Genomic DNA, 11,419 nt, shown 5'->3' on the forward strand with positions numbered 1-11,419 from the left:
ATTGGTGTAGGCTAAGTCAAAACCTCAAAATCAAATTGGAGTCAAAGTCCTAGAATTCCTTTTAGGGGGAAAAACATAGGCTACGGACTATTGCCAGCCTCCCAAAAGGAGCTGGCTGTAGTCGTTAAGTGCAAAACCTGTACCCGGCATGCCTTTCCCCATCTTCCCCCCCTTTCTCTCCTCATGTTTCTGAGGTCAGTAAACAAGAAGTGTGTGTTTCCCTTTAAGGAGCCCCCACCGTTTGCACAGCGGAGGGAGGAGGAGCAGGCCTGCGGAACAGCGGCTGAAGAGGGGAAAAAAAAAAAATCCAACGGAGGACGGTTTCAAGTCCCCCCAATAGAAACTGTGCCTGATTTGTGGCCAATGTTGGAGATGTAAGAAAAAAAAAATGAAGAGAAAGAGAGGGAGGGAGAGGAGAGAGAAGGAGGAGGGGGAGGAGGAGGAGAAGGGGGGGAGGAAAAACACTAAAGGGGTAGCTATGGAGATGGAGCGTTTTCCTGGCTGCTTTCTTTGACAGGTGTTGAGTGGGGCAAAAGTCTTAAAACAGAATCCAGCATGTACGCCAAAGGTAAAGGAGCTGTCGTCCCTTCCGATAGCCAAGCGAGAGAAAAGTAAGTGAATTATGCGCTATATGTAAGACTTTACCTGCTTATCAAGCAGGCGAGGGGGCAGAGGAGGGGAGTCCAACTTTCTAAACTAGGTAGCCTACTGTAATTTAAAAGGAGTGGAGGCTACTGTAGTAAAGTGCGCTCCTCCGTGCGGTTTCCCCCTCCCTCCGACCACCTTAGAGGTGCGTCTTTTAAACTTTTTTTTATTTTTTAAAATTTTACCTCTTGTTTGCACTTTCGCGTTTTTGCACGGGATATTTAGGCTACTAATATTGTGTGTTCGTGCAAAGCGCACACACGTCTTCCTCTGTAAGTTGGCGTAACCTTTTGGAGAGCAACAATGTATTTTATGTTACGATACAGCACACGATCTGCAGCATTACAAGTAGAAGAAGAAGCGCGTTTACGTTTCATTTCGGGTAAAACATGTTTCTGTAGAATGTATATGTGATCGTCCCTGTGCGGACAGGAGGCTGCTCGCTCGTCTTCTTGTAAACTTTAGGAGATGAAGCTGCTGGATGGTTGAATTACGTTGTGTTTTTGAGATAGAAACGGGCAGCTTGCTCATGCTATTTGGCTGTGTTTTTAGGCGTAAAGCCGGGCGCAATCAAACCTGGCGATGAAGGGAAAAGTTTTGTCCCATTCAGCAGCCATACAGCGGTGGTAAACTTTTTTAGCATCCGTTGACACGAAGGAGAGTCATGCTGCCACGAGCATTAAGCTGTTAATATTACAGAGGCATACTTAGCCTATATTACAAGACCTGTCGATGAATGTAGTATCGCATGTAATTCCTAATGGTTATTGTGTCTGGGAATATTGCAAAAATCACTGTTGTGTGTGTGTGTGTGTGTGTGTGTGTGTGTGTGTGTGTGTGTGTGTGTGTTTTAAGTCTGTTCAATTCCATCATGCTTGTTGCTAGATTTTGTATTAAATGTTAATTTCCACATAAAAGCACATTTCTCAACGCATGGATTTGTTTAAAAGATGAAAAGCCAACTTTTAAATGTCACTGTCCCTTGTAGACTGAAGTGCTCATGCTTGCTCTTTATTCCGACGCTGTCTAGAATGTGTCTGCATGTGGCCATTCAAAGATTTGGACCTTCTTTGCATCCCAGCTCTTAGATTGGTGTAGTCTTTTATCACCATTAGCTATTTTTAAGCACTAAACAGTCTGAGGTTATAGGAGTGAGTAGAGATCCCTGCTGGGATGCAATTGTAATCTAAAATCACTGTCAAGTCCTGAGAGGCTGCTGTTACACAGCACCTCATACATCTGTAATAGAAACACAATTTCTTTAGAGACTTGTATTTTTTGATTCATTGTGTGTCACATTCAATTGATTAAGCTTTCTAGAGATGTGGCTCGCTTATGTGCTTAGTGTAAGCTTCCTGGAATACCACTTTGTACACTTCTAGTGCCACGAGCGTTTAATTTCACTCTGAATTCGCATCAGATTATTGGAAAATTGAGCAGCTCTGTGTGTGTGTTTGTGTTTGTGACTGTGTTGAGGTGAAGGAGCGAATCCTAAACGAAAACAGTCCCATGTGGTTTGATGAACAGCAGGCAGAGTGACCTTTGAACCAGCATATGATGCTTTAATATTGCATATGAACCATCAGCAGACGTTAAGCTGCTTCTACACCTGTTTGTGTGCCTTAGCTTCGTTACTTTATTTACAATACATCAAAAGCAATGGATGATTTAAATGCTGTGTTTTTTACACAGTTTTTAGTTGCACTTGCTTGTTCAGGGAGTGTGGATTATGTTCCATGTGTTATTGGGAGTGAAATCAGTGCAGAGGCAGCATGTATTTCAAATGATAGTGTAGGAGGAGGATTAATAATTGAACTCATAAGAAATACAAGCCTTTTGGGAGCTGGAAATGATGAATGCTTCTGTGTTAAGGCTGCTTGTGAATAACAAAACCCTTGCATTTGTTTGTGTGTGTGTGTGTTTGTTTGCATTTATTTTATATCAGAAACTTCACAGTAAATATATTCTTTAAACATATTTAGTTTAGTTCGAAAGTGTGTGTGTGTGCGTGTGTGCGTGTGTGCGTGTGTGTGTGTGTGTGTGTGCGTGTGTGTGCGTGTGTGCGTGTGTGCGTGTGTGTGTGTGTGTGTGTGTGTGTATATCCCAGGCCTATAGGTATTGTCCAGACATAATGGACGACGCTTGCCCTCTCCCCTCACCTGTCTTGTCACCCTAACCTGCCCCGCAGGGCCAACACATGTTTCCTTGTTAATGTGAAGCTCACAACAGCTGCCTTGATGCATCACTGAATTAGTTCATATTCATATTTACATATTCATATGGCTCTTTACATATTCAGATACCAAAAAAGAGGGCAGCCTGGATGGACTTTCGATTAAAGCAGACTCACTCATACAGTGTGACTGAGTATCACAGCTGCAGCTGTTGCTTAGAGGATTGATTATTAAGTATATGTACTTACTTAATTAAATAAACTATAAATTGAAAAAAATAAATATGTGCTGCAATGTTGCCAGTGTTCCAGGTGCTATGTAGTCTCATATTGCCAGACCTTCCTCCACAGCGCTGGGGAGGAAGGTCCGGCTAGTCCACACAGCGTTTCCGGGATGGGAAAAAAACAAGCTCTCATTTATTGGCATTTCTTTAAACCAATCACAATCTTTTTAGGCGGTGCTAAGCGCCGAGCGGAGTCACGCTGCCGCTGTAAAATAGCCTCGGGAAGGAACTTGTTTGGCTGGAACATGTGTACGTTCAAAGGTTGTTTTAGTCGTGCAACAGAAAACTCAGATTCCACAGATAGTCTAGCTAGTTGTCTGGATTTACCCTGCAGAGATCTGAGGAGCAGTTAACCATAGTCCTCATAAATCGGCCAGAGTTTAGAATGCCAACACAAAGAAAGCGGAAGGTAACGGGACATCCAAAACATCCAAAAAGACGGAATTTCCGGCAGAACGAGAGCGATGCCGGAAGTGGAACGTCGTGGATTTAGACTAGGTGCTATGGTGCTTTTATTAGCTACTGGTGTTGTAGTCCTCCCATATTGCCTCTGATAATGGTGATCTGTTGATTTCAGTTAGAAGTTGTCAGATTTGGTACAGTTTCTGCATGTAATCTGGTGTGTACAGATGTGCAGTCTGAGGTTTATAAGAAGAAGCAAATGCTCCTCTATAGTACAGCACATCCCCCTGTGTTTATTGCACTGAAGGCTTCAGTTTTCAGCCACCTGAATAGTATACAAAAGTTCTCAGGTGTGGTATACAAAATGTTCCCACTATACAAGCTCAAGTGTGCATTTAAGTGTGTTTGCATTTCCTTCAAACCAAGGCTCGAAAACAACCTTTGGTTGCTTAGAAATGCAACATAAAACAGTCACATGTACATTTCACATGTGCATTCCTCCACACAGTCAGGGCCTCGCCATACAAGTGCTATCAGCTGCCTCGTTTCACTGACGTGAGATCACAGGTAGCAGGCACGAGGGAGGGTGGGCTCCTTGCACATCCTTGAGAAACATTATTGTGATCAGACATTTTGTAAAAAGAAAACATAATAATAATAATAATTAATAATAATAATAATAATAAAGGTAGATAAAAAACTGGTGCCCTTGGACCAAAGAAATGAATTACTCTCCGGACTTTTTTTCCCCCAGCGTTTAATTTAATTTAATTTGAACAGGTAATACAGCACAATATTAATGTCACCTTATTATTTAGTAACTGGAACCTCTTTGAAATATGCACTGATGAATCCGGCTTCCTAATTAAAAGTGCCATTCACAAACATATTTAATAGCTTGATCAAACATCTCATTTTTAGAAGCACGTTCTTAGTTTTCAAAAGAATTCTGCTGGCTGCGTTTGTTTTCTTATCCTCTGTTTGTTTACAGACATTTTTGTGCCACTTCAAGTGTCGCTGGATTTGTTTGGGGGGGGGGGGGAAAACTTCAAGTTAATCAGTTTGTTTTGAACATGGGTTCTTTACATCCTCCACTCCTATGGCTCCTCCCATGTATTTACATGCAGCTTGATGGGGATCTTCAGGTCTGAATGCATGGTTTTGATTCTACACAGATGGCTCTGCCATTTGCATTTCAGCCTTTTGATAGAAGCATAAAGAGCTACGCACTAACATAGGCAGAAACATTGCACTAAAAGTAAAGAAACCCTTGATTAACTCTCTGCACCCTTTGGCTGACTGCTTTCAGATATGTCAACAGTCAATTAATGCTGCCTTTCGTCAGCTGCTTTGGGTGCATCCGCACAAATTTGTTCGTTTTCTCACTTGAAATAAAGGAGACACTATAAATATTGAGGCTATGTGCCTGAAGTCGTTTATCAGTTTGGCAACAGAGCACACAGAAGAGAAGTGTGTTTGCTTTATCAGCATATATAGAGAAAAGCATCAGCCTCAACAGACAACAGGTACTTCACTTCACGAGTTACTAAAGATGAACATAGAAAACAAATGATTGGATTGTTAGTTAATGTTACAAACAACAACAAAAAGTTACATCATATTGTCCTCATTAACTGCTGTGGGAGGAGGCTCTGGTGATAACAAAACTATGTAATCTCTTAGCACAAATCATAATTCTCTCTTCTCTTCCTCTTTCACTGAAAATGTACATTTTCAGTCAGTTAAACTCTGATGTTAGAGGACATTTACAAGTCAGTCTGTGGATGGGTAAACGTCACACGACTCAAGCTGGCTACTGGTAGAAAGTGAGACAGGTGTGTGTGTGTGTGTGTGTGTGTGTGTGTGTGTGTGTGTGTGGATTAACCCATGGCTAAAGCCATGCGTGTTTACACACGTATTGACACTGATTTGTTTTGACAAAGGAACTGCCATATCAAAGCTAAGCAAATATAAACAGTGTGTGCAGTGGGAATAGGCTTTAGTGAAACAGCGTCATGGTATCACAGGTGTCTCAAACAGGCATCCAGTCTCTCATTCACCTTCAAGTGATAACATCACTACATTCACACCCGATCACCACCACAGAGTGAGATCTATACTGCTTTTATATGATGTTTATAAATATTTAGGAAATAATATTTTGTGTTTTTGCGCTTTGTGTTGCATTCAGTGTGCCACTGAATACATAAATGATGCATGCTACACATGTTTATTCTTTTGTGAAAGATTGTATATGAAAGCAGATGCAGCAACGAGCCCTGCTGAACCCTCCTCCATCACTTCCTCCATTCATACCTTACCTCACCCTGCCCCTGCTCTTGCTGCTGAATTATTAAAACGAAGACATGAAAGTTAATTTGCTAACTGTCTGCGCTTTAGCTGGCTAAACTCAGCCGAGATGCCCTTGTCTCTGGAGACGAGCGAAGGAAAGGGAAGGCTGGATGGGGCAGCCTGGGGCTAAATGTCAGGTGTGTTTCCTGGGGACGAGGTAGCGTGAGAGAGCTCCTTGATGTGCGGACATGGAGCAAAGTACTAGTTAGCTTAGGGCCAGGGAAGGAACGAAGATCAGAAATGGTGTGCTAGATTCCCACCAAGTTAATATATGGTGGAAAAACAGTCGCGAATGATCTTGTAGCTTAAGAGGGGAGCGTAAGAAATAGACAGATACACTGCTTGGCTTTGTGTTTCTTTAATGTACACAGCAGCGTTATATCATCGCCCTCGACATTTAGTCAGCACAAGTAAACTTTTCTTCCCCCCATTCAGACTAGCTTCTCATCATGTCATTTGCATCAATCTACTTTACGGTAATTTTCATCTGAACGATGACCACGTCAGCCGAGGAAGGAGAGTGAAATGTGTCATAGAGGAAATGGAGATGTGGAGAGGACTGTGTGGTTGTGGTTTGTCTTGTAAGCATCTCATCTTTTATTCCTGAGTGACATGTGTAACTAGTGCAGGGTTCACAGGGAAGGGATTCAGGTTTACAGTATCCACAGAGGAAAGAGTGGAGGCCCTGAACTTCAGTTTCCCTCTGACACAGCTCTCCTGTACAGTACAACCCCCCCATGTCTCCTTTATCTACCTGGCCATCCTCATGGCTTTGCTCCATCAGCTCCCAAAAAATTCCCCCTTCTCAGCTGAGTTACACTTACTGCTTCTGACAGAGTAACAAAAGGTGTCCCCTGAAGCCTGGATTGAATGAGTGTTTTTAAATAATGCATTGCAGCTGGGCCAGATGCCCATCACTAGGGCATAGAGCCCCTTAGATCACACCAGGCTCTGCCATGAAAATTTCATTGCATTGCTCATGGGAATCTCTTTTCGATCCTGTATAGTGCAGACGGGTTGTATAGGAGCTGACGCCTGCCGATGGGTATTTCACAGTGTGAAGAGGGCCTGATTTTTACACCAATAGACTCTTCACCCAGAACCAGGGAACTGCTCAGGCTGACGGAGCAAAAAAAAATAACATGGATGCTTACATCAGCATCACAGTGAATGACCACAAAACAAAAACAGACAAAATTGATAATTCAAGTACTGTTACACCATACATAATTTCCACTGGGGATGGGGGAGGGGGTTTGGAGCAGTATACCATGGATATAACAAAGGTCCCATATTGTAAAAAGTGAGATTTCCATTTTTTTTTATTTATTATAAAGCAGGTCTAGGATCTATATAAATACTATGAAAGTATTAAAACGCTCAATCCACAGAGAAATGCACACTGCCCGTATTCAGAAACGGTACCTTTTTAAATGAGCCAACAGGGCTTCCGTTGTGATGTCACAACCGTACTTTATATAGGTAGAAAGTGCTGCTACAGTGCCGTTACAGTCATTCTATATTCAACAAAATAATTTAATAATATGACTCTTCTAGACTTTCTAATGTTATTGGACCGAATGGATGAAACAAAGTCATTTCTGGGGGTTTGTGGCGCTAAAAATAATGTATTCCTAGTTTCACAGCTGCTCCTTTTTCATCAATTATATATGGGGAAAAAGCCCTTTGGAACAGTGTGATGATCCCAGAAGTTGTAATACCCCATGTGGCCACTACACAAATTGATTTACAGCCTTGTGTCATTTCTGGGGGACAACTCCAAAAAAAAATTCTGTTTTATTTACAGTTAACATCAATCACAGAATTGGACAGTGCTTTTCTACCATTAACTATACCTTATTAACTAAATATGATTTTAAGTAGGGTTAGTGCTTTTTCTTTTTCTAATCTTTGGATATATATACCTTTTTCTTTTAGCATTTATTATGAAAAGCTCGATAAACTATTTCATCATAATATGTTATTTGCTAGCTTTATATAAATGTATATAAATGTAGGACATGGCATTTACAGAACATTTTCAGAACACACATAATTAAACGTGATAGACTCGTTCCTAAACACAACACTGATCAGTTTCACTTAACAATACAGGGGCAGCCACTCCATTTGAGATCAATATTAAACATTTACAACAAGCAGTTTGCTCCTTCTTGTGACTCGCGCTTCTCACAATCCTTTTCTGCACATGCAACCTATGGCTGGGCCTTTAGTAGTGACGCCTCTTAAAAGAAACACTGACCTTTCCTCCGTCACCACATCCATCCAACACACACATAGCCTATTACACGCTCTAATGAAAAACTCTGTCGAACTATAAATCCTTTTTCTTTAAACAGCATGTTTACACTACGTATCTGAAATGGGTGTTGATACAGTTGTATCTGATGTAAGAGTGAGAAATAGAAGAGGCGATAGCATCTAGTGTCTAATGCTAGTTGAAACTGGTTTGGACCAGCTGTACCAGATCATTTTCTTTTAGCAGACAGTTGTCAAGACATTGCAGCGCAATTCAGTGATATCTTTGAGGAGATAAAGACTCAGGTTGCTCAACTCAGGCCTGGCTCATTATTGATTCATTCAGTATCATTCAGCATCAACCCAAACATCATAACTCTGTGTCTGCTCTGGCCTCAATGCATGTGATCAGCATAAAAACAATCGCCCACCGTACACAAAAGCACAGAAGGTCCCCTTTTCGCTATGTCAGACAATTGCAAACAGATGATTGCAGGCTGTGATGTCTGTCCAGACTTCTGCATTGTAGTACAAATATTGAGTTGCTTATTTGTGCTGGCCAGGGGGCAAATGGTGCTTCTGTCCCGATGTGGTCAGAGTGATAGGTCCATCTGTGTCTTTCTGCAGCTTCATGTGTAGTCCAATGAGGACTGGGCAATATATTGAATATCGGACATGTTCCTGATAATTTTATTGCAGATACTGAAGAAGACAATTCAATATTAAGTTGTTCTTCAGATGAGTTTTGAGTATGGCCCAGCTGCTCTAGTCTTGATTTGTTCTTGTCTGTTAGAAATGAGCACCAGCAGAGTTAACAAGGTAAAAAGAGTGACAAGTAACAAGGATGAGTCAGCTTTTGGGAGAAAGAGAGCAATGATCTGGTACCACCCAACAATTACACTTTTCGATATGGAGATGGTTTGATTTTAGTGGATTGGATTCAGAACAACTTTCATCCTTTTTGCTTATTCAGTTAAAAACAGGCCTTTGTTCTGTCTGTATATTGAAGTAGTTCACAGACTAGTTCAACGTGTGGGAAATAGACGACAGAATAGATAGAAGACCATTCTAGCTTAGCTGCTTAGCTTAGCATAAAGACTGAAAGCAGGGGGAAACAGCTAACCCGGCTGAAGATAAAAAAAAATGTGCAATGCAGAATCTCTTAAGTTCACTAATTAACATTAGTTCATATAAAAACGAAGTGTAAAAACCGGCACATTGTGCTTTTACGAGGGGTTATGTGTTGGACTATTTCTTAGCCGGGAACAGTGACTTCATGGAGACTTGTCTTGTCTTGTCTTGTTGCCAAGCAATCAGACTTTTATTTGTTATGTGAAAACATTACATTTACTCTTTGTATCAACACATTAAACAAAATGCAGAATCAAAATTGGCACAACTTGTCATATAATAGTAAGCCAATTTAATAGAAAGTAACTTTAGGTATTTTGTTCCCCTCATGACGGAAGTGTTCAACGTGCCAATAGAGTACAGTCGGCATCTTTCTCCTTTCAACGACAGTTTCCACCATTACTATAAAGGATGTGCTGGGTTTAGCCATTTCAGGAAGAAAGCTTAAATATCGAGATATAAAATATATAGATGTTTAGTGCCAATAGAATAAAGCTTGATAAAGACTGTATTTCACTCATAAGCCCTTTGCTACTTGTAGCAGCGATATTGTGTATATAGGTATCAACATGTGCGTGGCATCTAAAAAATAACAGAAATCCAACAAGCAGTGTGGTGACATCAGAGTCCAACTTCAGCCATGTCTGAGGATATTTTTTGTCTTGTCTGTCCATGTTTCTCAGTGCCTACGCTGTCTTGTTTTCAGCCTCTGTGCCTCAACAGCAGAGTTCCTAAAACCCACAGGGATATGGCTGAGTGCCACAGTGGCTCTTTAGCTCAGAGCTGTAGAGCTTTACATCACATATTTACAACCCCTTCACAGTGTATATGGTCTTCATGCTGTAAAATCATGTTTATCCAAGCTCCATCTAAAATGACACAGTGATAATTTTCTGCCAATTGTGCACATTTGTTGGACTTACTTGGAAACGAGGGTGACACAGTTCAGGGTGAAGAGAGAGCATGTTTCTTTCTTTTTATTGATCTCTCAAATGAGTGCTGTTTTTGAGAGTTAAATGAGGTTTGAGGAGTGTAAAAGATGTTCAGCACTGACTTTTCTCTTTCTCTCTCTCTGTTTTCCAGGTTAGCTTTATATGTGTACGAGTATTTGCTGCATGTCGGTGCACAGAAATCAGCACAGACCTTCCTGTCAGAGGTAAGACCTTCTGTCAGCTTGACTTCCTATTTCTAAAGCATGAGTGTGGTTCCCCCTCTATTGTATGACCAAGAATGGAATTCACATTATAAGTTGTTCAAGCAGCTGAGCAATCTTACTAAAAGCTGAGCTCTGGACACTGAAAACTGTGACAATATAAATACGTGAATGAGCCAAGACTTTTTTATTTTTTTTATTTTTTAACAGCTGCTGAACAACAGCAATGTTCTTTTGCGTGTTTATTAATGTGGGACAATGTAAACACGGCGTCAGTTTGACTAAATGTGATTACATTCCCTTCATTATTAGCTGTAATCTGTAATCATAAACATTGTATAATTAGAGCGGTTTGACATATTGTCGGCACGTGTTGTTGCTCGCTTACTGCCATGACATTTAAGAAGAGGAGCCAGTCCCGGCTAAGTTAAATCAAGTTTTACCTTTTTTAATATTTCAAACCATTCCAAATGTTACCATGTGTCCTAGCTCTGCTAGACTTATCAGTCTGATATTAGGCCCCTGAATTGTTGAAGAGGTAAGGTCTCTAATATGTTGCATCCTCTTCCTTAATGGACATCCTTCCTGCTAATGGTCCCATGTCCAGGCCGTCTCCTGTACAACACCTCTCCTGCCCACTGGCTTTATTCAGCTCCACATAATACACTCCCAACACTGAGAGGGGCTTTAATGGCAAGCAAAGGCAGGTCTATATCATTCAACTTCAATACTGGCATTTCATATCTGTCTTTTCATCAGGTGAGCTCAGTGAAGAGTCACATAGAGTTACTGTTGCACCTGCATAAACTCACACTTGCTTGCTGCACACCCAGAAGTGAGAGTCTTGTGAGGAACAAGCAGCTCAAGTGATCATCTGTAGGAGTGCTAGCAACAAGCTTTTCTACTGAAACTTCAAGTTATACTTAGGATTGAAGTAATAGCTCTGAATTATGGGAAATGCGCTCATTTGCTTATTTGCAGAGAGTTCAATTAGTAGATCTATACCACTCTCATGTAGGG

At 41.0% G+C, this 11,419-nt stretch overlaps 1 protein-coding gene across 5 annotated transcripts in view; it reads left to right on the forward strand.

Annotated features, from left to right (window-relative positions):
• The first annotated feature begins 454 nt into the window (after positions 1-454).
• Positions 455-11,419, forward strand: part of ssbp4 (single stranded DNA binding protein 4) — an 88,302-nt gene continuing 77,337 nt past the window's right edge. For 4 of the 5 annotated variants that reach the window (XM_078259175.1, XM_078259174.1, XM_078259176.1 and 1 more), the window contains exons 1-2: positions 455-611; positions 10,330-10,402. In XM_078259175.1, the coding sequence (XP_078115301.1) occupies positions 556-611; positions 10,330-10,402 (129 nt within the window). In that variant the 5' untranslated portion in view covers positions 455-555. The remainder of the gene's footprint in view (positions 612-10,329; positions 10,403-11,419) is intronic. The other variant, XM_078259178.1, reaches the window with a different exon arrangement.

The sequence above is a fragment of the Sander vitreus genome, chromosome 9 (assembly GCF_031162955.1).
Source record: "Sander vitreus isolate 19-12246 chromosome 9, sanVit1, whole genome shotgun sequence".
Lineage (NCBI taxonomy): Eukaryota > Metazoa > Chordata > Actinopteri > Perciformes > Percidae > Sander > Sander vitreus.